General features: G+C 42.0%; 1 protein-coding gene across 3 annotated transcripts; it reads left to right on the plus strand.

Moving 5' to 3' along the window:
• The first annotated feature begins 263 nt into the window (after positions 1-263).
• On the plus strand, positions 264-26,120 carry GNS (glucosamine (N-acetyl)-6-sulfatase). Of its 3 annotated transcripts, none has more exons than XM_084810587.1 (14): positions 264-563; positions 3,824-3,883; positions 4,868-5,074; positions 6,975-7,040; positions 8,320-8,418; positions 10,284-10,451; positions 12,723-12,805; positions 13,919-14,037; positions 14,845-14,948; positions 17,037-17,138; positions 18,015-18,122; positions 18,394-18,504; positions 21,393-21,553; positions 22,336-26,120. In XM_084810587.1, the coding sequence occupies exons 1-14, from the start codon at positions 381-383 to the stop codon at positions 22,409-22,411; spliced, it is 1,647 nt and encodes a 548-aa protein (XP_084666713.1). In that variant the 5' UTR covers positions 264-380; the 3' UTR covers positions 22,412-26,120. The 3 variants fall into 3 exon arrangements, with proteins under 3 accessions (XP_084666713.1, XP_084666714.1, XP_084666715.1); XM_084810589.1 differs by lacking the exon at positions 264-563 and adding an exon at positions 1,266-1,454 and having other exon boundaries at positions 22,336-26,105; XM_084810588.1 differs by lacking the exon at positions 18,394-18,504 and having other exon boundaries at positions 22,336-26,099.
• The last annotated feature ends 586 nt before the right edge of the window (positions 26,121-26,706 follow it).

Here is a 26,706-nt window from a genome sequence, read left to right on the forward strand (position 1 = left end):
CCACGTTTCCAAGGCCGAGGCCTAAATGAGCCCGTGCGAAGAAGGCGCCGAGGGCGCGCTTGCGAGGCGCGCCTTCGAGCTGAGAGCGGGGCGGGCTGCGGCGGCGCGGCGCGGCGCGAGGCGGCCGTGGAGCCGCGGCGGAACCCGGGAGCGATAAAGAGCGCGGGGCGCGGCCCGCTCGCGGCCGCCGCGGAAGCTGCCGGAGTGCTGCCGGTCACGTGACGCCGCCGCCGCGGCTCCCTCCTTCAGCCTCGCCAAGGGGCGGCGCGGCGCGGCGCGGCGCAGGGAGGCGCGCTTCCCTCGCTCGCTCGCGGCTCTTTCCTCTCGCTCAGGTGCAGGTCGGCCGCTCCTGCTCCTCCTCGTCCGGCTCGGGTGCAAGGATGGCGCGAGCCGCCGCCGCCGCCGCTCTTGCTCGGCCTCTGCTGCTGCTCCTCGTGGCCCTCGGTTCCAGTGCCTGGGTCGGCGCTGAGGCGGCCGCCCCCGCCGCCGGGATCAGCGGGGCGCGGAAGCCCAACGTAGTGCTCATCCTCGCAGACGACCAGGACTCCTGCCTGGGCGGAATGGTGAGCTTCGCGCTCGCTTGAGGCGCCCAGCCGCGAGAGGTTTGGGGGCCTGTGGCGCAGGTGGGGGAAGCGGGGCCTGGCCGCCCAGGGAGCGCGGCGCGGGTGAGATGAGAAGCGGAACAGCCCCGTCCTTGCCCTGGGTGGGGAAGGAAGGAGCGGCCTTGGAGGGGCGGGCTTGCGCGCTTTCTCGTCTTAATGTGCCTGTCGAGAGGCCATTTATTTCCTTGACTCGTCTCCATTCTCTCACGCGCGCACACCTCCCCGCTACTAACCAGATATAGATTGCAATCCGGTGCATGCTTAACTAGGAGCGAGTCTCGCTGAACCCAGTTAGTGAGGCATAGTTCTTCTGAATAAACACGCATAGGTAGGTTTGCGTTGCGCGGGGCGGCGGAAAGGGACGCCTGAGTCTGCACGCCGGTTCTGTGGAATTGCTTGACTTGGAAAGGAATTACCAGAGGTGGAAAGGGGTAACAGAGGTCAGTTTTCCTTCCCCTTTCTAAGAGTAGAGAAAGGAATGGAAGCTCCTTATTCTGAGAGTACTTAGCGCCTGTGCGCAAGACCATTGGGTGTGTAGCAGGGCAGAGTGGCTGCCTTAGGCAGCTGACTCAGGGTGTCATGAAAGGGGCAGTTATTTCATTTATACTTATTATTATTGCATTTTTACTCCCAGGGGACTGATGAGTTTTTTTTTTGTCTCAGGTGCCAAAATAACTTGGACAGCCTTGGGTACTATGCACCTTGACTTGGTGATTTGTGTGTGTGAACACGCAAAGTGTCTTGGTGTGTAGTAGCTTCAGGAAAGGGGCTTGAAAAGCTGCACTCTTTGGCTTTCAAGCCAGTGAAGAATAGGTTGTGTACATGTGCCACGATGTGCAGGGTCAGCCTATGGTAAGTTCTCCCCAAGTGCTCAAGAACAGGTGTGTGTGGTGGTATGCCAGAACTTAAATGTTGGGCATGGCAGTGGATGTGCATAAGTTGGCTCGTCCTGCTCTGAGAAACAACATGTGCAGGCTTTGCCCACTATTTCCTCATGGCCAGGTTGTGTGAACTGATCCTTCCACTGTACCCCATTAAGCTAATTCACCTGCGAGAAGTTGTATATGGCTACATTATGAGCCTGCCTAGCGAAAAGGATTTGGGGCCTTCAAAAACACACACATAAGTCGTTCTTAAAGTGATTTTGCCAGTGTAACTTATTCAACAAAGCCACTGGTGAAATAACACAGGGGGTAGGAATACTCCTGCTTGTTAGAAGCATTCAGCAAGAACTTGCTTGGTAGAAAGGCCAGTGAGGGTGTTGCTCCAAAGAAAATGTTAGTGGTTTTTTTGCCAACCTAAGCCTCAAAAATAGCCATTGCAGTTTCCCTATTCTGGGCCTTCTAGGGGTTGAGAGAGGAATTGTTGTCTTTGCGCTAGTGGAAATGCCTTCTGGTACCTAAAATGAAAATGGAGCTCCCTTGAGAATAAATAGGTTACTACCCTTAAGTTACAACTTGATTTCCAGCACACACAAACTTTCTCAATCACTTGCCTCTCTGTGGTGGTGTGTTTCTTTTCTGGGGAATCTAACAAAAAATGAATGTCCTGAAGTATAAATAGATGTTGTGACTTTTCACAATTGTAGCTTTTAGTAATAAACACATTTTAAAATATTTTTTCAAAGGAAAGCCTATGCACACCTACCTGGGAGTACGACCCATTGAACTCAATGGCACTTATTTCTGAGTAGACATGCATATGATTGCATTGTAAAGGGCATTTTACATTACAGCTGCTTGACTTTAAAATATTAATGTGGTTGTCTTAGTGAGGCATAGCTGTTTCTTATTGGTCAGTTTTATTAACGCCGCTGAAAATTACTTTAATATGTGAAGAGATCACTGTTGCAGGATATTAAAACAGTGACTTTGTGGTTTTCTGCCCTAAAGAAAAGTCAGAACAACTCTGTCAGAACAATTTTCTGAATTAGCAGGAAATCAAATTAAAGAATGACAGCTTCATTGATCGGGAATGTTCAAACTACAGACATGAGGTACTGAGATCTTTTAAGTTGAAGAAGAACTTCAGCAGTTGAAATGTCATTGTCGTGGAGATTATTTACCTCTTTTGTATTTGTGGTTTACATTTTTGTATTGCTCTGCACCATGGGTGCTTTGGCAAAGAGGTGATGAAACTCCATAAATATTCGTAATAAATAAATACAGTTTTTCTTTTAATACAAGTCTTTAAAGATTTCATTGCTGAAGAACAAAAAGAAACAATGACAAACTATTCTGGTCTAACTAGAATGTGTTTTGGGTGTACTCCTGGACCCATCACTGTTGCTAGAGGCTCACATCGCTGCGGCAGCTTGGAGTGTCTTTTACCAGCTTCGGCTGGTTCGCCAGCTATGGACTGTCCTGGACAGGGATAGTTTGGCCACGGTGGTACAGGCATTAGTAACCTCAAGACTGGATTACTGCACTGCACTCAAGGTGGGGCTGCCCTTAAGGCTTGTCCAGAAGCTGGAGCTAGTGCAGAATGCAGCAGCTCTGCTGTTGTCAGGAGCTGCCCCTTTTCAGCATGCAACTCCTTTGCTGAGGGAACTGCACTTGCTGCCTATTCGCTACCAGGCCAAGTTTAAGGTATTAGTACTAGTACACAAAGCCCTAAACAACTTGGGATTGGGATACATGAGAGAGCACCTTCTCCCTTACTAACCTGCCTGGTCACTGAGCTCATCAGAGGGCATGTCCTTGGTGGTTCCACATGGACCCATGGCCTGACTGGAGTCCACCAGGAAGAGAGCCTTCAGTGCAGTGGCCCCCTTTCTATGGAATCCCCTACCTTTGGAGGTCAGGCAGGCGCCGTTGTGTTGCTTCTGGTGCCTCCTGAAGACATTGTTACTTTGGGAGGCCTTCCTTGAGTGACTAGCTACAGTTTAGCAAAACTTGGTTTGTCAGAACTCTGTTTCTTTTAAAAAAATATTGTTTTTACATGGTGTTTTTATTTTATCCTGTCTGCCGTTCATCGCTACAAGATCTTTGTATATGGAGCGGTATATAAATATTGTAAATAAATAAATACTCCTGTATATTGGTATTGGGGGGAAAATTTGAACAATGTGATCCTATGTTTGTTGACTTGGAAGCAAGTCCCCCTGTATTCAGTGGGGTTTACCCCCTAATAAGTATGCTTATCACTGCAGCCATAAACACCTGAGTCTTCCAGAGTCCTACTTCTGGTTTTGTTCTTTATACTTATTTCCTTTATTACAGACACCATTGAAAAAGACCAATGCCTTGATTGCAGAAATGGGGATAACCTTCTCAAATGCAGTAAGTACTAAATCAGGCTTTGCCTCTGTCCGGTTTTGCACAGAGCATAAAATAATCAAGCTGATGTTTAGGAAAATGTAAAGGGGGAAAGGCGGGACCTCAGAGGCTGATGGATAAATCAGCACATGACTTATTGAAGGTATAAACAGAGCTAGGCAGAAGTGCTGCCTTGGTTTTGCACTGCTTCTCCTTGATGCAGCATTCAGGTGGCAACTTCACTCCTTGATCTGTTTCTGGTTTTATCATTTCAAAGAGGACAGAGTAATTTTAAATTACATGGAGCTAAATAGAGTTCAGATAAAGGCATATATAGAGCTAGAGATAGAAAAAGCATATATGTGGTATAATGGCCAGTGTAATACTTAAACTATACACAAGGGTTAAAAAAGGATTTGAACTCCTTTCTATATAATGGGTTGTGCCATGCATTTCAATGGGTTTACTTTAAGTAGGACAGTTGGATCCAACCCATTGATCAGAGGTTTATCTTTGGCAACTGCTTGTCTTGTTATGGATACTTTTGGACCATCTGGCAGGAATGACAGTTGGGGGATAATGTTTTGTTGTGGTTCCTGTCCTTCCTGGAAAGTCTCAGAAATGATGCTGGGGAGGGATCATGTCTTCATTCTAATGTTTATTTTTTATCATTGTTTTACACTAGGATGTTGGGTGTATATTCTACACTACATTTGCATGTTGTAAGCTATGTACTTTAGTGGAAAGGTGGAAAATAAATAAACAACAAACTGTGTTCCTCCAGGCTGACAAATAGTAATCTCTTTGTCTCAATTCCCTGTCAGTAAAATGGCAGTGCTAATAATTTGGCTACAGCTGTGTCAGAGTGAAAAGGGTAAGGATTTAACTTCATGGGCATGCAAAAAGTTCTATAGGCACAAAGATCTAGAAGACTATTAGTTGCATGGTAGATATTTATGACAATATACTATTTAGCTTGTTTCTATGTTCTTTGTCCTTTTTCTCTAGTATGTACCCAGTGCATTGTGCTGTCCCAGTAGAGCCAGCATCTTAACAGGAAAATATCCACATAATCACCATGTTGTTAATAACACTTTGGAGGGAAATTGCAGCAGCAAATCCTGGCAGAAGATTCAAGAACCATATACCTTTCCAGCTATCCTCAAGTCTATGTGTGGCTATCAGACATTCTTTGCTGGGAAATATTTGAATGAGGTATATTTCTGTATACTGCACTGTATCTTCCCTGAATTTTCAATTTTTTTACAATGCTTCTACGGTTATTACAGCTTCCCTACAAAAGGAAAAAGAGTTGAATTTGTGTGAAGAAGTTAGGCTATGGCATTTGTCTCTAAAATTGTCCAGAAATAGTTAAATAAGCATAATATCATTTAAGACTGACTTTAATGCTTAAAGCTGTCAGTCACCAGCTCTAGAAACTTATTCCTATAAGCGCCATCAGTTCGTGCTTCATGCAGCAGCTGTAATATATGGGAGCATCTCATCACATGGCTCACCCCAATCTTGTGAATTTTCCATGACTGGGCCAGCTATTCCCAGGGTTGTTCATAATTTGGATGGAAATTCTCTTGTGTAGTTTGGAAGTCTGCATGGCTAGCAGCTGTATATGGGGAAACATTTCTAGTAGCTTTGATATGGTGGTGGCCTCAGCATAAAAATTGGCTTAAATTTCAGTGCACTCAGCGTGGGGTTTAGCAGCTAAGGCAGTAGACAGGGTGAAATAAGGCATAAACCAGGCTTGTTGAACCTCTTTCTTCTGAGGACAGAATTCCATTTTGAGGCATCTCTTGGGGGATGCATTCCAATGTGGGCCAAAGGCAAAGGGATGGGGTTAAACAGCAAAAAATAACAGCGTGTTTGTATTTCCCCTGCAGTAGGCTTCGAACTCTTAATTTAAAGGTTCCAAGATAGTGATAAATCAGATCCAGGTTTACTTACAAGGAGATACTTTATTGAGTACAATCAGCACACAGGCGTACCCAGTGGTTGGATCAGACAGCTTTTCTGAACCAAGAGCCATGGGGTAAAATGGGTTTTATACCATACATGTTAGCAATGAGGCAGCATGACAGCAGCGAGCGCCCACTAGCGTTCATTCTCAGCATAGACTAGCAGTGCTTGGTTCTCAGCACAGCCACCTTCAGCTTGGCATAAACATAGTCTCACTTCCCAGGCACGTACTAGGCCCTGATAAGATCATCCATACTCATTAGTCTGGAATGTGCTTGAGGCTGGCCCATCGGTCTTATCGCTCTTTGACTCATCCTGGTAAATCAAGAGGCCTGTTAGGGAAAACAGCAGCCAGCTGACCAAAGTCAGGGAGCATCTAAGCTCCTCTAAAACTACTAATAGCTTGGTTCAGGCCTGGGGCCCTACAGTATTTTAGCTTAAAGCTCTTACAGCCAGTAACTAAGCCTTAGAGACATTTCAATCTTTTAGAAGGGGTGGGGCAGGAGTAGGGAGCGATACTGCAAAAGCCAAGAAACCACCAAATGATTGATGATTTGGGGAACCCTGGAGTTTCTAATGGTGGGCAAAGAATTGTCTACGAAAATGGTTTCAGTACATGATGTATGTTTGTATGTGAGATTCTACAGAAGCTAGTTCCTGTCACTAACAGGAAATTATATAAAGTTCTTGTGACTGCATCCAGTGGAGAATGGCTAACTCCTGTATTCTCAGGGACTTGCTGCACTATCCAGAATGTGGAAGTTGGGTACTAGAAGTGGGTTTTTCAAAGCAAATGGCCACAAGCTCTGATATAGTTGGTACCACCTAGCAGAAAGGGCTTCACATTGGGGTCTGTGTGCTCAGGCATAGCTTGGTTGTTAGGTACAAAATCCCAAACACATGATCTAATGAATTGTGAACTATCTCTTACAACTAGGAGAAAATACTTTCTGTATGAATGAAACCAAAGGCAAACCCTTTACAATAGCCTTGATTAAGGCTTGGTCTGGTTCCCAGGATAAAATAACTTTGGAACCCTATTTCAGCCCCCAGGCCATAGCCATTCGTGTGTTTGACCAAGGTTTTCTGGCTGAGAGAACAAGAATAGTGGTGGCCCACTTAATGTTGGCTTTCTTCATTTCAGTATGGAGCAGAAGATGCAGGGGGAATTGGCCATGTTCCACCTGGATGGAATTTTTGGTATGCCTTGGTGAGTGTCTGTTAAATAGCTATATCTTACTTGTAACCCCCACCCCCTTACTTTTATGGGGTGCTACAAACTGTTTTATGGAATGTCTTCTAGGACGATGGCAGAAAAAATGTCTTGCATCCAGACCTGCTGTTCTGTAAATAGAAGAGGACCTTTCATTCATGGAAGGGAGCTGGATCTAGAGTAGGCTCATGTTCCACTGGCTAGATGCTGGAACAGGTTGTGGCAGGCAATTTTTGCTGTTTTCCCTTCCCTTGCAGACCCCAGTGTTACCTCTTGGGGTCCCTTCTGGAGCGGATCTTTGGAAGTATAGTGGGCTGCAGGGGAAACTGGCAAAAATCACCCCCCTTCTGTTCATGGTAGTGTCCAGTTTGCGGAGTTCCACTCTGTGCAACTCTGGATCCAGTATGGAAGATCTTTAAGGCTTCATGATTTTTGTTTCTAAAGAGACCTGAATGTAGTTTCCAGAATGAGAGCTTGATATAATACGTTAATCCTGAAATAAGTAAACTGATCAATCAGTGTAGTACCATTTACAGGAGTTGTAGTGAGGTGATTAAGGGTAAGAGCTATAAGGCAGGTAGTCCTGGTACAAATATCACGTTAGCCACAAGCTCACTAGGTAACCTTAGGCCAGGTCTGGTGACAAGGGCAGGCATGGTTGGGGCACCTGCCAAGGGCCCACACCCCAGTGGAGGCTCAGTGACAGCAGCCCCTTGGAGTTGCTCTTCACCACTGCAACCTCCTTGTTCACCTGCCTCTTGCTCTGGCCCAGGCAATGATCATAGTGAGAAGGGGGAGCAGAAGATGCCACCGCCTACTTGCTCACTGTTCCTCTGCCTGGAAAGCTAGCAAGCAGTAGCAGTGATGAGAAAGAAGAGGAGCAAGAGCAGATGGTGACAACGGCGGTGAGAAGGCGGACTCCCTGAAGGAGGGGGCCGTCTTGCCCAAAACCTGGAGGCAGCGATTCATTACTGAAGGAGGGGGCCGTCTTGCCCAAAACCTGGAGGCAGCGATTCATTACTCTCAGCCTCTGAACTGTAATATAGGGGTGATGACTCTGCTCTAGTGTTGTAGGACTGTTGCAGAGATTTACAGGGAAGGTAAATTCTTTGTTGTTGTAAATGTATTATTACCCTTGAATGTTCAGCATTGGTGACTTGATAAATCACACTATGGCTTAAATTTGCTTCATTATTACTGAGGAGAAAGACATGTTGACACCAGGCCCATTGACTGTTTCCTATGCACGTGAAGTAGCTTTTCTTTTCTTCCACAGGAAAAAAATTCCAAATATTACAATTACACGCTTTCAGTAAATGGAAAAGCACGGAGGCATGGTGAGAACTACAGTGTCGATTATCTGACAGATGTGCTGGTAAGAATTTGTCAACAGCTGGTGTTTAGCAAGATCTTTGTGTAACGCTAACAAATTTATTATGGCATAAGCTTTTGTATAGTACATTTCACTTATCTGGTTGTAGCCTATTAATGCTTATGCTACAGTACAGTTGTTAATGTTTAAGGTGTCAGACTGTTTTTTCTGCAATAGACTAACCTGTCTACTCCTCTGGAATGACATAATGCTGAAACTGTCTTAACAGTATAACCAATTAGGTAAGGTCCTGGATGGAAGTAGACATTGCAGTCCTACAGTACAAAGTATCTCACTGAACTTGATCCATGATACTCATTTCATAGGAAATGAAGGCACAGACCCTGCCCAGACCTTCTCTCCCTTCCACACCCCCAATAATATTCATCTAGTAAGGTACAGACCCCTAGTTTGGTATGCCACAGTTCAGACATCATGTCAGACCATGGTAAAGATGGCTCAACTATAGTTTGGCCTAATGTCTGAACAGATAAGCCATACTTAAGGGCCATTTCTGCACCTCTGGAGAGCACCTCACCTGAAGACTACTGTGCTGAACTGACAGAAAATAAAAGGAGAACAGCAGCTCTAAACCATGGTTTGCTTACACATCTGGAACCTCAAATCAAGGTTTGGATTCTAAACTATGGTTAGTGTGGAAGCAATGCTTTGGCATGATGTCTGAATTGATCCTGCACCAGGACTCATGCTAAAAATGCAAACACGTATTGGTAAGGAGAGCACCCAGTTTCTGCTAACGGAAAAATGAAGTTTAAACATACCAAGTCTCATTTCTTAGACAAGATGAAGGTTGGTGCAGAATACTTAAGCTGTCTTGAAGTAACATTGTTGTATATATGAATGTTCTTTTAAACTAATTTTATTTATATTCTGCAATACCCTCTCCAGATGGCGACATCCAGTGCAATTAACAACCAAACAAAAAAAGAAAATTATGTTCAATTGAAATACAACAGGTTAAAATATAATGAAATAAGTCACAGAGTTAAGCCAGTACTAAAAAGCAGACTCGCAATCTAACTAGCAATAGATTCAAAAGCCTGTTGAAAAAGATACATCTTCAGAAGTGTCAAAACAAAGACAGAGTTGTAGACCATATTAAAATATTACTGGTTACAAAATAACCAAGTATGTTCAACTATTTTGAACCTGGGACAGTTCCTCATATTAGAAAAGGCCAAATAGCCTGTTTGTTAATATGTGTCAAGATACAGCATGGAAAAGTAGAAATTCAGGGATGGTATGAGCAAATACAGGAAATAATAACGGATAAGTTTCCTTCCAACTAAAGGAGATGAACAAGCATGTAAAAACTAAGTTTAAAAAAGTTTCAGTGTCAAAAGTTTCAGTCCTTGCCATAAAATAATGGCAATCCATTGCTGAAGAAGAGTGGCTGCTTATGCTGAAGTAGCACAAGTGTTTGAAGTAGCAGTGAATTAGCAAGTTCTCCTCCTCCGTCTGGCTGCCTGCTCTGGACTTACTTTGAGAATGTAACAAATATTTCCTAATCCCAGAGAGTATTTGTTTATACTGAAAGGAAAATATAAAAGAGAGGAACATGTGAAATTTAACACTTCAAGTGCTTTATGTTATTTATTACATTTATATCCCACCTTTCTCCCATCATGGAACTCAAGGTGGCTACATGTGGTTCCCAGGAAGTCTCCCCTCCAAGCACTGACCAGACTGAAACCTGCTTAGCTTCAGCAGGGTGGCTGCCTCATGTGCCCTTAGACATGAATCTGTAATACGAGATATTATTTTAGAGACATCTAGCTCTGACTACCTGGACTGTTGTTAAATAGTATGACAGATAACTATTCAGAGCTTTAAATCTTTGCCTTCAGGCCAACATGTCCTTGGATTTTCTGGAATATAAATCCAATTTTGAGCCATTCTTCATGATGGTGGCAACTCCAGCACCACACTCGCCTTGGGTAGCTGCTCCTCAGTATAAGAAGAGCTTCCAGAATGTCAGTGCTCCAAGAAACAGTAATTTCAATATCCATGGAAAGGTATGGAGTCTTGGTCCATTACAAATATGTTCATTATTGATTGCTAGATATAATTAATGACTCTTGGTTTCAGCTTCTAAAAAAGCTGATATAGATTTTCATGGTTAACAAGCTCAAGGCATAGACGGTGTGGGTGGCAAGATGGAAGTCTATAGTGGATGAACTCGTTCTGTCTGGAATTTCTTCTTATTTAGCATTACCTCTAACTTTTGAAACTGTTTAGGGTATGTCAACACCCTTCCATTACCATCTTAATGTGTTTATTGGGCAAGCGTCTGAGGGACCATAGGATTGTTCCGACTCTCCCTTCCAAGGTCAGAGTCAGTAGTCCGACCTCGGAAGTGAGAGTTGGAAATCTGACCCTTCTCTCCCACCCCTTCACAGACGGCATGGAAAGAACCGTGCTAGCTGCTCTCTGAGGTTGGAAAAGCAAACTCAAAGGAGGAGGAAAGGGTCTGTTCCAAGGTGAAGGGAGGAGACCAGAGAAGCCAGGATATGAGTTATCCTGAGCCTCCTCCAGCCTCCTTCCCTCCCTCTCTGAAGCGCCATCATTAGATAGGCTGAAAAGCCCATCTAGCAAAATCTGTAGGGCAGGAGGACGGGCAGGCAAAAATCACCTCTGCTGCTCCTCCTGCCCTCCATTGGATGATTGGATGCCTCTGAGTTTGGGGGTTCCGATTACCAAGGGCACAGTTTAATTGATAGGAGTGCACCCTTAGTTGTTTTTCTTAGCAACTCTGTACACACAAGTCTGCATGGGATGACACTATAGAATCAGTAGGTCCCCTTCTCTAGCCTTCTGACTCAAGATGGCATACTCTGTACCCAAAGCATCCCTTACCCGCATTTCTGATTCCTAATGGAAAGTATGTAAGGCTGGTTGCCATATTTAACCAAGGCCCTATTGAACTTCAGTAAAATTCTTTGAAACTTCCTGACTCTGAGACTGCAATCCTAGACATTTGGGATGGGCAACTTGTGACCCTCCAGATGTTTTGGCTACAATTCCCATCAGCTCAAGCCAGCATAGCCAATGGTGAAGGATGATGGGAGTTGTAGGTCAAATCATTTGGAGGGCTACAGGTTGCCCATTGCTGCTATACTCACTTACTTGGGAGTTAGTCCCATTAAACTCAGTGGGGCTTACTTCTGAGTAGACATGTCTAGGATTGCATTGTAAATTTGGCTAACTAGATCTTCAGAACTTGAAGTACTGCATCTGTAGCGTGAAGATTCCTAAGTAATGGTCTCTGATATTTGGTAACAGGATTAATTCCTAAGAGAAGTGTCTTGAAAGTCTTTGTCCTTCAGTTGTTGTTGGATAGTCTCCTATCTTGGAAATGCTGAACTGTGTTCTACTCCACAGCAAAATGTACCCGAAGATAGTCAAGCAGTGATGCACATTTCTTAAAAAAAAAATAATAAAAAAAATTCCTATTGTCAGCTCCAGATTAGATTGGTGCCATTCATGCTGATTCAGGATGAAAATGAAGGCCACGCAGATCTGTCCCTCATGGGATGAGAATAATTAAATTTCAGTGGTGCTTAGTGTATTCTGTTTTACTCCTGCTCTTGTAATCCTGAAGGTGTTTAACAGGCTCGGATGTTTTCCCTCTTGTGTCCTTCTAGCTCAATAACAGTTTGTGTTGAGACAATATGCTTTCCCTGAAGGAAAATTATCAAAGCTTTTAGGGTTCATATTATGCTACTCAGAGTTCAGTTCTTTTCTAGAAGAAATTCAAATAGCAATAGTAACTGGACAGTAGACATTATACCTCAGTTTTATGTTCTTGAGTGTTTCAAGGGCATTAATTAATGCCTACCAAAGAGGTCAGATCGGCATCTGACTGATATCTACCTTTTTATATAGGACAAAAGTGCCTGAAATTCATACCGCAACAAACCTAAAGGAGAAGTAGTTCAATCCTTAGGCTGTGATCCTGTGCCCACTTTCCTGGGAGTAAGCCCTGTTGAACTCAATGAGACTTACTCCCAAGTAGATTGCATTGTTCATATGTTGTCTGAACTGTAATAGCTATGTTGAAGTAGGTAAAAAAAAAAAAAGTGATCACAAACCCCATTATTATGTTGGTGAAACCCCAGCTTACCCTGTCTTACCAAAAGGCAATCTGAATAAAACAGTCTGACAGTTGTTTTGTTAATTGAATCTTAAGTCTGTTTGCTTTTTATGCTCTTAATTGTTGTTTGCCCAAAGTCTTTAGTATGAGGTGGGAGATAAATCTAAAACACATATTAATGCATGTTTTATAGGACAAGCATTGGCTCATCAGGCAGGCAAAGACTCCAATGACGAATTCATCAATACAATTTCTAGATGACGCTTTTAGGAAAAGGTAGGGAACATACTATATCTTTAATGTGATGTCTTGCAAAACTGAAAACAGTTTCAAAATCAAACCGCTCTCAAAAATGCAAGTTTTGAAAATGTATGTATTTTTGCTTTTGGTGATGACATAAGCTGTAGTTGGTACATAAATGATGTGGCACTTGTGAAAAGCAAACAGACTCCATCCATCCCTCGCTAAAATGTTCTCCAAATGGCCAATGTCTTTACATACCATCTGTAGTAGAAAATTGCTTTTTTTTTTTTGGCTGAAAGGGATATGCTAAACTTACAGTCCCGGTAGAACCAGCCATTGACTTTCTTGCAGCTAGGTAGTGCCCATATGGGGCTCTGTTGGTGCTCAGTTCCATTCAAGGCTATGAATCTTGCAGACTAGAACATGAAATCATGTTCATAACAGTCATTAAAACAGTGGTTCTCGAAGTGTGTGTAAGCACAGGATAAGCCAGAATTTTGGAGAATCCTGGCTTCTTATTCATGAGTAGCATGCTTCTGCCAGCAGCATACTTGAACATACTGCCACTTGTCTACTTCCAGCAGTGGGAGTAGCTAAAGCAACCAGAAGCTAACCAGGAATCGCAAATCATCATCTATCTTCAGATTCTTGCTTGTTTGGGGAATGCCAAACCAGGAGTCCCAGTTTGGTTGTAACACTAAGCTTTTGCTTCCTGGTTAGTTTTTAGTTACTTCAGTAGCTCCTGCTGGAAATATGCACTGTATGCTTCCCATAAATGATAAATCAGGATTCACCAGAATTCCAGGTTATTATATACGAATTTGGCCATAATTAAACAAGTAGGATTAAGCTTTTGATATAGCACGTTTTTGGGCAGAAAAGGTAACTTGCACTAAAATATTTCTTCTTGTTGTAAGGATGTTCCTAAAAGTCAACATTACTTTCAACCCTATATATTAACAGTTCTCAGAATTTTTAATTGCTTTGAAGTCATGTTAGTTTAAAGTAGTGATAAAGAAAGTAACTGGGTTCTAAAAGTTAAAAATATAATTATGTCGACTTTGAGGTGTGGAATGCATACATTTGCATACACATATACTGTTAAATTTATAGCACTTCAACTTGAACAATCTTGTTCACCTGTAGATGGCAGACTCTTCTGTCAGTGGATGATTTGATAGAAAAACTTGTGAAGAGGCTGGAATTTCATGGGGAGCTAGATAATACGTACATTTTTTACACATCAGACAATGGCTTTCATACAGGTAAATGCTCTTGTATTTCTTTTTTTAATGTAACTAGAATTTACATAAGACTTCTGTGCATGCATTTAGAACCACTTCAGAAGAGTGGTGGAAGGAGCAATCCTATGGCCCCTAGACAGAGTCTGAGGGGTCATATGATATTTTGGATTCCTGGATCCAGGGTCAGAGAGCCGAGGTTGGACAGCCAGGAATCTGAGCTCCACTCCAACTCCCCCTTGCAGCCAGTGCAGAGTGAACTGCGTGGCTGCCTCTCCGAGCTTGCAGAAGCAACCTCGGAGAGGTGGGAAAGAGGGTGGGCAGGAGGGACTGGGGAGGCTGACTTACAATGTATCCTTGGACCTCCCAGCCTCCTTCCCTCCTGCTCTGATGCGCCCCAGGTAGATGAGCAAAAAAGCCAAACTGCAGACCGGGAAAAGTGCAGTGGCTAAGCCAGTCTCTGCTGCTTCTCCTGCTTTGCATTGGATGGCCATAAGCCTCCCAGTTTGGCGGCTTATGGCCATCCCCACAGGATTGCACCCTAAGGTACTTTTGGGGACAGATGGAAGTAGTGAGAAATCTGTGGCCCTGGAAATCATTGGCATCTAAATCTGGTGGCATATATTCTCTTTGAGATCTCTTTCCATTCCTCCTTGGAACTTTTAGATGGGATGGGAACCTCTGGCCTTTAAACCAATGCATGGTGATCTAAACACAACAACACCAACTGGACAGAGAGCTTATGAACAAACTTCAAGAGGATAAAGTACCAAATGATTCAGAATTTACTATAAATCATGAATGTCAGCATTTTTGCCCTCTGTTTTTCAGGCCAGTTTTCTTTGCCAATTGACAAGCGACAGCTCTATGAGTTTGACATTAAAGTTCCATTGCTGGTTCGAGGACCAGGAGTCAAACCCAACCAGACTAACAAGGTACAGTTGAATTTGAGAGCATTACATGGTATGATATGGTTTCAAAGCAATCTAATTCCAGGACATATTCAATATGAACTGGAGGAGCCGACAGTGAGTGGAGTTAATATTGAGAAGTAAATTGTTTTGAGTAGAAACAGAACATGTAAGCAGAATTGAATAGTAAAGCTTGGAGCTGTATAGAATGGAATGAAAAGCATTTGTGGGCATACTTGCTAAATAATTGCTTCTGCATCCACCTTGCAAATAAACAACAGAAGGTATTAGCCTGCATGTCCTTATACACTTATTTTAATCATTTCAGTATATTTTAAAGTTCATTTTTATTTACTTATTACATTTCTATACCATCCAATAGCCAAAGTTCTCTGCATGGTTCACAACAATTAAAATTATAAAATACAACATGATAAAATACAATATAAAAATTCAAAACTACAGTATAAAATAAAAAACAAAATAAAACCTAGCAGCACTGCAAGGATTTAAATATAGTAACAGATTTAAAACAACAGAAATGAAAAGACTAACATGCCTGGGAGAATAAGGCCTTCACCTGGTGCCGAAAAGAGCCCAACATAGGCACCAGGTAAGGCTCTCCGGGAAGCTCATTCCACAACTGGGGTGCCTCAACAGAAAAGGCCTTCTTCTTAGTAGCCACCCATCTCACTTTTTTGGCTTGGGCTCCCGGAGAAGGACTGCTGAAGACTATCTTAGGGTCTAGACAGGTATATATGGGAGGAGACAATCCTTTAGGTAACTTGGCCCCAAACAATTAGGGTTTTGAATATTAATACCAGAACTACCAATATCAGCCCACACCTCCGTATAACCTCCCCCAGTGGTTTCATGTAGATGTTTAACAGCATGGGGGATAGAATAGAGTCCTGTGGAACCCCATATCATAGCTGCCAAGGCACAAAGCAATAACCCCCCGGCACCACCTTCTGAAATCAGCCATCCAACTAGGAGTGGAACCAGTGCAATGCAGTGCCTCCAACTCCCAATCCAGACAACCAGAAGGATGCCATCATCGATGGTACTGAAAGCTGCTGAGAGGTCCAAGAGAATCAACAGGGTTGAACTCCCCCGTCCCCCTCTTGGCAGAGGTTATACCACAGGACAACCAAGGCAGTTTCATTATAAAGCTTCTTGAGACTGTTGTTAGTCACACAAATGATTAGATGAATTTGGTTGTTTAGCAGCTGGGTCTGAATATTGTGTTGTAAAGGCTTAAAGGGGATGAAAAATAGATGCCTTGTCCACTGTGCGTTAATGACTTCTACAAAACAAACCTGAACCAGGATTGGCATTAGATTTGTCCTGTATTATATTCCTGCATAGCAAGATGGACCTTTTTGCTTGTGCTTTTATTTGCTACTAAAGAGATACTGGCCCCAAATACACAATTGTGGATATAAGGACTAGAACAGTTAGCCACAAGGGGGTACATAGGACTTCAGTAAAACGAACAGGAAAGATGTGTGTATTGGAATATGGGCACCTTTCCTCTAATATTTTGCATTGAACTGATCCCACTATTCTTCCCTTGTCCTTCTCCCCACCTTTTCTTGCTCTGCTGTCTTTCATATAAAGTTGAATGAAGTGGGATTTAAGTTCCTCTTATGCATGTGTGCAAGACTGGAGGGGGAAAGGGGAAGGAGTATAAGAGTTCAGTTATTACACAACACTGATATGATATTTTCTTGTACTCTCATGTAAAATGGAGTGTTCACACGCCTAGAAAAAGAAATCAAATACTGGCCATTTCATACCAGGAGGCAGAGATTACTATGAGTTAGCAGTCCCCACTTTAAATGGAAGGTGCCCACCTGATATTGGACTTGAGCCAGTGTGTAAGCAAGTAAATGGCAGGGGGGAGTGGCAAGTGTATTTCTTGATTTAACTATTTCCTAGAGGTAGCATGTATTCCTAGTTCTCCAAAGTACAGTGGACATCTGCATATGTCATAGATGCAAGTGAAGACTTATATGGTAGCCAACATGCCTGGTCACTGTAGAATGTACATATTTCTATTTAATTTTAAATGGAAAATCTGTAATGCTTTTTGTATTTCCTGCCTTCTAGATGCTTGTGGCAAACATTGATTTGGGTCCTACTATTTTAGATATTGCAGGCTATGATCTAAATAAAACACAGATGGATGGGATGTCATTATTACCACTGCTGGTAAGTACGCAGATGAGATTATTAGGTATTCTGGTAACTGTGCTAAGGATTGTCTTTCAGTGTGAATTATGGTAATCTGTACTCTAAATCTCCTCTCCCTTGTTTGTCATCTCACACAGCCATTACTGTTGGTAGTGGTAGGAGTGATTGCTGTATAGCCCAATGGTGGAACTTATGCAGAAGCTCTCAGGTTCAATCTCTAGTTAAAAGAACCAGGTGATGTGAAAGACCCTGTGCCTTAGACCCTGGAGAACTGCTATCAATTGGAGTAAGACAACACTGGTCTAGATGGACAAATAATCTGAGCTTGTATAAGGCTGCTTTCTGTGCATATCTCTTGAACAGAAGCCACTTCTCAAGTAAATGCACTGTGAAGTAGCTTGAATATTGATAGCTTGCCTCTGTTGTTTTTTAAAAAGGAAAAATTAAAATGCTTCAGGCCAAATTCCAGGTGAGTTAAAAACGAACAAAAATGCACAAAGAAAAGGTGCAAGCCTTAGCATAGTATATTTGAGCATAATGGAACTATTGTACTTCTAGTGCATTTGAAGAATGTTAATTGGGACTCTAGCAAAGAGCACCTGGTACATTTAAGGGACAGTTGAGCAATATGAGGTTTTGTATAAACTGAAATGTTTCCCAGCAGCTCTATTTTCAATAACAGATGCCAAAAATGTCTTCAGCGGTCTGTCATAAAGTTAGTGTAATGACTTGAGTTTCTTCATAGTTACCTTGTCTCTGCTATGTCAAGTTCAAGTTTAGTCTCTACAATTATGGTCGCTAGAACTTTGATCTAAGACGTTTACATTCCCTTTGGTGTGTCAGCCCATAAAAAACACATTGCCCACACATTTGTTAATGTTTGCTTTCTTTTAGAGAGGAGACACAAATATGACCTGGAGATCAGATGTGTTGGTTGAATACCAAGGAGAAGGACACAACAGTACTGATCCTATCTGTCCTGCCCTTGGGCCTGGTGTCATGGTATGTAGCCTTGGGGGGAAAATTCACTTTTAGAATCCCTCTAACCTTAAAAATGTAGAGAAATGTGGCATTATGGAGGCTTTGTGTGAAAAGATCAGGAGCTACGGCTTGGACATTGCATAAGACAAAAAGTAAGGGGTATAAAAGTACATTTAGAAATCACGTTCAGGCTAGGAAGTGGGGCTAAAGGTGCATTGCTTTTCCCTTTCAGTGTTGTACATTGTTTGAGTGGTGATAGAAATAACTGTAATGCAAGTCTGTTTCTTTAAAGCATTGCTTTCCAGATTGTGTTTGTGAAGATGCATATAACAATACATATGCATGTGTAAGGACACTATCTGCTTCATGGGATCTGCAGTACTGTGAATTTGATGATCGTGAGGTAATTCTTCTATACATTTTTGACAGTATCGACACAGTGTTAACTGCAATTTTGATGCATTTATAATAGTAGCATATAACAATTACAATTTATGCAAGTGGGGATACCTATTCTGGGATTTTCATAAATTACTCCTAGAACTTGGTCCATCATGCAGGTTAAATTCAGTGTGGTCAGCTACTTCCCATCTGATCAGAAAGCTACCTCACCAAATAGCTGAGACAGTTCAGAATTACATATTGAATTATTCCACTCATTTTGAACTTGATTTTCATTACAGTTATGTAGTTAGCCAAACTCTTAGGGCTGCTTCTGACACACAAGGATAATTCACTGTTCTAACTTGTAAAGGACTACTCCAGAAGCAGGCAACATGGTGCCCACTGGCACTGGTACACCCTTGGACACCTTCCTTGGCTCTTGCCAAGATCCACCACCCTCCCCACTTCTTTTAAAAAATAGAATTACTGACTGGCAGCTGGGATTGCTTCAGAGGAAAGTTATGGCCTCTAAGCTGCTCACATCTTTTCCCATAAATCCATTGGGCTCCACATGGGGCTCAGAGACATTCTTAGGAAATGAAGATAGCAGGTGGCTGCAGGCTGACGCTTTCATTGCCAGTGTGCCCATTGTATGGTGGAGCACAAGACAATGTCTCAAACCACCAAATGTGGCCAGGGGCTCAAAAAGGTTGCCTACCCCTCGACTGAAAAGAAAAAAAGTGACTCACCTCTACAGGTTTTAAGGCCTTTGTCAGTAAAATATAATACAGGAAGTGGCCTGAAGCTAACATGTATCAACTTGCTGGCCAACACTACTCTTAATCCTCTCAAGTAAACTCAGCGCCAGCTGTTTTCTGCTTCAAGTGTTGTGAAATGTGCAGGTTTTCTTTCACAAGCAAAATCTCGCATCACAAAGGTATACTAGAGGAGAACAGATGAGAAGAAGTGAGATAGGCTATCTTCCTAATGCTCCCATAGCAAGTATTTCCATATTTCCTCTCAGCACTTTCCAAGCCCCTAGTTAGAATTTTTCTTCTCTCATGAAGCTTTCTGTTCCTAACCATCATCTGTATTTAAATTGACTGTATTTTGCATGGCCAGCTAATAATATCTCTCTGAAGACACAGTCCATGTTTTTAGTTCTGTTTTCAGTATCCCATAATATTGGTGCAGAATTCTTGTGCACCTTTTGTGCAGAGAAGCCAGGACTCAGGATTATGGCTAGAAGTAGGTTATAATTCTGGGTTCAATTCAGCATCACACAATGGGACTTCCCCTTGTTTTCTTTCCCCTGCAGCCCCTAAATCTGCTCTGGAAGGACCCCCAAATCTCCAGAGCAGTTCGGGGGGGGGGGGTGTAGGGGAAGCTGCAAGGGGAGGGGAAATCTGTTCTGCCAGTGGCTTCCATTCTTCAGGATGGCCAGTGTTGGATACAGCCATTAATGTCATGCATCCTTTACTAACACTGGCAATAAATACTTGGTGGAAGGCTGGTCTGTCTGGCTTTAAAGAGCCAGAGTCTTTAAAGCTAAAAAGAGAATGAGAGCTGCATGTACAGCCTATCTAGGAAGCTCTAGGTTGTACTCCCAGCTGTATCTCACTGCCAGTGGACATAATGGCCAACAGTGAGGGCACTGCTGTTTGCTACAGGCAGCAGTGGAAGTGCTAAATATAAGGCCCAGACCCAAAATAGAAATGCAGCTTTTGCCCTAATAGGTGCAGCTGAAGCAGTACTATTGAATGACAAACTTGAATTGAGTTTTGATGGGCTTGTAACATTGTAAATTTGAATAATGCAGGTGCTTGACCACACAGTTACGCAAAGAGATCCAGGACAATTGGCTTTAAGAGGATTTTACTGACTTGCATCTCCCTTTAGAAGCAACGTTAAAATCTCATTAGTAAGACACTGGCTTTGTGAACACTTGACATTTCCTTCAAGGTCTCATGAGGTTGATCCATTCTCCACCTGGTGAAATTAAGGACTGAAAAGATACTGGTTATTTTATTGTTTCTGCTCTGTCGCACTGACTAAGCTAAAGTCACAGAGTTGGATCCAGATTTAGGCACATGCAAATGATCTGGCAGAAGTGCGCTACCCTGCACCCTCTTCGCCATAGCAGCTCCTCCAGTTCTCTGAATATGCTACACTGAGAGTATGGGGATGCTGCTGAATTGGGGTAGTCTGTGGTGTGGGGAGCTGAGGGGAAAGGGGCGATCCCAGAAAATTGGTCAGAGCATCTTTGAGTGGAGGTCTGGTCAAGGAAGATTCCTCTTCCTGATTTTTTGGGATTCCTCTGTACCACAGCCTGCCCCGTGACCCATCGGCATTGGGTTTACAGAAGACTGATGGAGGGTGCGGGGAAATCCACTGCTGCCAGCCCAGTTGCACATGCCTAAGTCAGAATCCAACCCCAAATGAAGGACCTGAGCCCAATATTATGAGAGTAGTGAAAACCTAAGGTCAGCCTAAACGATTGCCATTTTCTCTGCTGAACTTATTTCACTAGAGTTCAGAGAAAGCCTTCTCTCATTAAACCTGGGCATCACCAGTCTAGTGAATGGTTGGGGAGAGCCTTATTTTGGATTCCTGAAGCTAAGTAGGTGAAAGCCTGGTTGGTACCTGGATGGGAGACTTCTGAGAATACACAAATTGTGCAGAGTTTTCCGAAGGAAGAGCAGGATATACAGGATGGATAATACCATTGTATTATCCATCTATATGAGGCCTAGGTTTTCTCCATATGAAAATGTATTGTGTGAGAATAGCTTCACTTATGTAGCACAGACATGTTACAATCTGGAAAATCTTCTCTCACAATGCTTTCCCTGAATTCTGTCAGTAACACTGAATGTGTATAACGAAACTGCCTTCACTTTTATGAAGGTGTTCGTTGAAGTTTACAACCTCACTGCAGACCCACACCAGATTACCAATATTGCAAAAACCATTGATCAAGAAATCTTAGAAAAGATGAACTATCGACTAATGATGTTGCAGTCCTGTTCTGGAACAACATGTCGCACACCAGGAGTCTTTGATCCAGGGTAAGCTTGCAGTTCTGGTCTATTTATTTTGTAACTGCATTAGACTTTTGTCCCTAGTATTCTGTATTTTGCTTTGAATCATTTCAAGCTGTAAAACATTTAAAGAATCAAAACCCCTGTAAGTGAGGGAAATCATGAATATTTCCTTAATAGTAAAGTCATCTAATAAATCTGAGGCTTGGATCCAAAGATAAGTTAAATTAAGTTCACAGAAGGAAAGTTTACCATCCCTCTTCCACCCAGCAGTTCCTGCATCCCATCCCATCCCATCTTGTTCAGAGGGGGCAAGTCTCTAGGGAGACTTTTTGGAGGGTTGCACTGGGGACGAGGTAATAGGAAACATTCCTTCCATTCACTTCCTTACCTTTGTATCCAAGCAATAATATTTATTAAAAACCCAATAATCTGGACCTTCTTGTATTAATATTTATTCAACGACTAAACTTAAAACAGTGAATGTTGTTAATAATAATGAAAAGCTTGCACAGAATCAAGTTAGCACTTCTTTTGAACAATTTGAGGCTAGAATGTCATTGCAGAAACTGCTGGGAGCATTCCACCAAGTACAGCATCTTTTAAAGCCTTCAATCGTTTATTTTAGTGGGTCTTGGGATTCTTGAAAGAAAGTTGCACAGCAGTAGCACTGCAAAAGTTTCTCTGTAGAAAGGACACACTGTTGTGCATCTGGATTCGGAGATATTTGGTGCTCATACTTTAAAAACTGTGTAAATCTCACCTGATAACTTTTTTCTCATCTTTTCCCCACCCCTCCTTCCCTGTAGATACAAGTTCAATCCACATCTGATGTTCAGCAACCACGGAACTCAAACTCGCAGACTTTTCACACGTTCATTGTAGCTGCATCTGCTAACCTATTTTGTTACCTCCATTTCTTCAAAGTGACTGCAGAAGATCTGCCTAATCTGCTCTACATCTGAAAGACTTGATCAGCTGCTTTATTGGAAGAAAATTACACCCCCAGCTTGATTGCCTTGTGTGATACATGTGTACTACATACATGACCATCCTAGTCTACTCAGCTCTGATTACCACATCAATCTGAAAAAGTTCAATCCTGAAGTACATTGTTGACTTTGTTGACATGATTCCAAATTTCCCTGTTTGGTGTAAATGAGAGACTTGAGGTGTAGCTATTTAAAAGCTTACTACATAGAGAGGCAGGCCTGAGGACTTTTAGGCAGGCTTATGTTGGACCTGCGAAGTAGACAGAGGCTACAGACTGCCTCCCCATAGTTACAGCCACTACCTGATAAGCTTTTAAGAGGAGACAGCGAGCTTCTTGGTTATGTTCATAGTCTGAATCTAGTATAATTAAGTTACCCAGGGAAGTTGCTGTTCATTATCTTCTGCTTTTCAGGGCTTAGCTGGAATTGCGGATTATAACTTGTAACATCTGAGAGTAATAGACACACATTATCATATCAGTTGCATATTAGCAAGCTTTCAAATTGGTACCAAGTATACCACTAAATGAGCACTTTTCCCAAAGATAAATGGCACATTAGGACCCAGCATATTTTCTACTTTGTACAATAACCAACAGTTTAAGAGTGATAGATTAACTGGGAAATCTACATTCTCAAAAGAAAACGAATATCTAACATCCCAATGTAGCAATATATACCAGAAAAGGGGGTTCCAGTGCCTACTCTCAGAAAGTGGCTTTGGGATCAAAAGTTAATTATTCTAATCCTGCATTAAGAGCCCTTCATGCCAGAGAATTGTAAGACATATTTCTTTGGTGCCCAGACTTCCTTCCCATTCTTGTTTATCACCTGCCTGTTTGTGAAATACGGTATTAGCACTTGTTGAACATTTAGAGTTTAATCAGTATTTTAACATTTACCCCTTTTGTTTAATATCCAGAGAAGTTGGTCCATTACTATACTACCTGTTAGAAATTTGCTTGAATAGCAGTCCAGTCATCTTATAAAATGGGGAGATTTTTTTGTCATGTGTACCATTCAAGACTTTGTAGCTTCTGTGCAGGTGGCAAGCTGTTTATTGGGTGTATATAGGCTTACTTGCTACCTAAAGGTTATATCCTTAAACAGCTGGAGACCATAGAATGCCTCTGAGAACTCTTTATGATGTTCTGTCACAGTCATATCTACTTAACATTAGTCAGAAACAATACATATGAATTCACTTTTACCCTACTTAACACATGAAGTGGGATGGAGTGGCCAGTGGCCAACAGTGGGTTCAAGGAGCAAGGAGCTGAAAACTAGGCTTGTGCTTCAGCTGGTGGTACAGCGTGCAAAAAAGTAGCTTGCTCTAGTCTTAAGTTGTTTCATGCCCATTCAAACATTCTGGGGTATATGACAGACCTCCATCTGACAGTACCATTTCAGAATGCACATGGAGCATTCCTTTTGGAAAGTGTTCCTTGTCAAAAGCTGTCTTGTAGCAGAGCTTTCTTTGTGACATGTAAGCTTGTCAGATCCAGAAAGATTTTGATATGGAGGCACTTGGTTATAAACTATTTCCCCATGTGTAATCTTGAGGTGGTTTAGTCCCATGAGAAAACTATGCCACCATGGATGTTTGAATTGGATCTTAGGGCTGCTTCTCACAGGATAAATTGTACCTAGACACAAGATATTCAAAATGAAGGGACATCATTGCATCAGGTGTGAAGAATGCATGTGTGTCCATGGCAGCTGTTCCATTCAAAATATTTGCAAGCAAATCTTACCTAGATGACCACTTGTCATCTTAGAACGTTCGTGTACCCTTCACATCAGATGCAATGCGTTTTTGTACTTCATAGCTCTACCAGAGACTAAAATCTCTTTTGAGAAAATGTCTTCATAAATCTGTTTACTATTGCCATATTCCTCTAGTGGAAATACAGTTTCAGCATTGACTTTCTATAAATGATATGAAATATTTGAGATAGAGAGCAACGAATCAGAGGCTAGTTAAATGTTTCTCAAAAGAAAAAGAATCACTAGTGGGATAAGAAAAAGTAGTATTTTTATGGAACTCTGTTCATAAACTTCAGTAGACTTCTCTGTTCTGGAAGGAAATAATCCCTATGTTAGATCCACGATAACTTGGAATAAGGGCCAAAGTTAATGTTCCTTTAAGCAGGCTTAGTGGAGCAAACCTCAAGTTTGTAAAACACAAAACTGAAAATTATTTTTGAAAGATTTTGATTGTTTTGCTTTCCCATTGGGCTCTTAGTAATGACGTCACCTTACAAAACCAATGAATCTGGTAGATGGCCATCTCAATGTTTTAACTGTTAAATTTTAACCTATCCATGGTTGGATATCTTCTGCATGAAAAATATATTCTCTCAAAATTGAGCAACTAAGGCAGACATCTTTTTTTTGTAAGCATTTAGGTTGTTTCCAATGAATGGACATGGGGACTGACATACAGATTTGGATTTGATGGAAGACCACTGGAAACCTACTTCTGTCCCATCCTTGCTGCTAAACATTTACCATACAGTAAACCCTGACAGATCATTTTGCAAAAATGATAATTATAAATGGTGACATCCTATGTTCCACTAGATAAGATGTTTGATTTTGGCTGTTGTCTGCTTGCACTTTACCATAAAGTTGCTATTCAGCTGTTGGATACCAACAGAGGCCTTACAGAGTATTAGTCTTATATAAAATGTGACTCACTCATACTTTTAAGACCTGCTTGGCAGTAATATGGCAGCAAACCATGCAGTGGAGACTTAATCTGCCTGATGAGCTGGTATGCACACAACTGTTTGGCACATGGAGTAGCTGCCATGTATCATAAAAGCAGTACTGAGTTGACTTCAGTTCTAAACTAGATTTTACATAACTCATCTCTTGTGCAATGTACTTCGCAGAAGCAAATGCATTTTGGATAACCAGTAAATAACATGTATTAATTGAACTGGAACCCGATTTTAGGATTATGTAATGTTTTCCCATACTGCAGTGATATTATATGTTTATCTTAAAGAACAAACAAAAAACCCCTCCCTCAATTCATATTCCTTAAAAGGCAAATTATCCTGGAGGTCTATTTGGTGAGCTACATATGAATAGATAGCCATTGCACCTATTTGACTTAAGTTTTTGTAGTGCTTGGCAGTAGGCAGCCTTCTTTGGGCAGTATCCAATGATAGTTCTACCCAGACTAGGCCCATTCATTTAAGTGGGCCTACTCTGTGAAGGAGTACCATTGCATATTTTTTGCCCATTGGTACTTTGTCCCCATCCCCCACTACCACCAATACTGAATGCAAAGAGCTAGGAAAAGTATTTTGTTTGTAATGCTGCTTGAAGCCATGACATTGGCTGTTCAGTTTTCTTTAAGGGTAACTATATTTCTATTCCTAATGTGTTCTGTTAAAGCAGTATGGCAACTGTGTACATATTTGTTTTCTTAATCATGAACCATATTATTTAGAAAGTGCCCTTTGAAGGACCCTGTATATTGCTGCACTTTTCAGTAATTAAATTTCTGTCTATAACACACATTGTTTGAGAATTAAATAAATGGCATAGTTCAGGTTGTGAAACATACACATCTGAATAATTGAGTGGGCATTTATTCTGGTAGATGGCCAGTTCTTTGACATGTGGGACAAACTGATTTAGGGGGTAGGAGAGTTTAAAGTTTATTGATTGGATTTGTACCTGGCCTTTCTGCCAAAAATGGCACTGAAGACAGCTGTTCAGTTTTCAATTTAGCTTTTTAAAAAGGACCCACTACTTGGCAGCAAGTGGGAGAATATCCTGATACACAAGCCCATTCCTTGGCCAATACTGAAATCAAGCATTGCACATCATTCTGTCCTTGGGCTCAGTGTGCCATGCTGTTTGGGGATGATGCAAGTTGGACTACATATCTGCAGGCCACCAAGTTGGAGAAGGCCGAACAGAGGACATTTTCAGTCACTATACTGCCAGATCTATGGGATTAGGAAAAACAGCTTCCAGGCACTCCTGCCACCCTGGTACGTCACATTTATGAAATAAAACTACAGTGTTTTGTTTCAGTAGTTAACTCTACTGGGTGTATACAGAAACTAGTGCTTTGTGGTGTAAAAGTTTGAGGTTTGTTTCAGGGTTAGCCACTTGAGCTTTTTTAAAAAAGGCAAGGCAAATATGTTACCTATTGCTGCAACCTAC

This window comes from Heloderma suspectum, chromosome 7 (assembly GCF_057233095.1).
Source record: "Heloderma suspectum isolate Gila_16-S chromosome 7, 16-S_ref, whole genome shotgun sequence".
Lineage (NCBI taxonomy): Eukaryota > Metazoa > Chordata > Lepidosauria > Squamata > Helodermatidae > Heloderma > Heloderma suspectum.

Excerpts from the sequence above, each read along its gene's own strand:
- GNS (XM_084810587.1), top strand. The coding sequence starts at position 381 with ATGGCGCGAGCCGCCGCCGCCGCCGCTCTTGCTCGGCCTCTGCTGCTG. Across the intron at positions 7,041-8,319 it reads GGAATTTTTGGTATGCCTTG|GAAAAAAATTCCAAATATTA; the intron begins GTGAGTGTCTGT and ends TTTCTTCCACAG. Across the intron at positions 21,554-22,335 it reads CCAGGAGTCTTTGATCCAGG|ATACAAGTTCAATCCACATC; the intron begins GTAAGCTTGCAG and ends CCTTCCCTGTAG.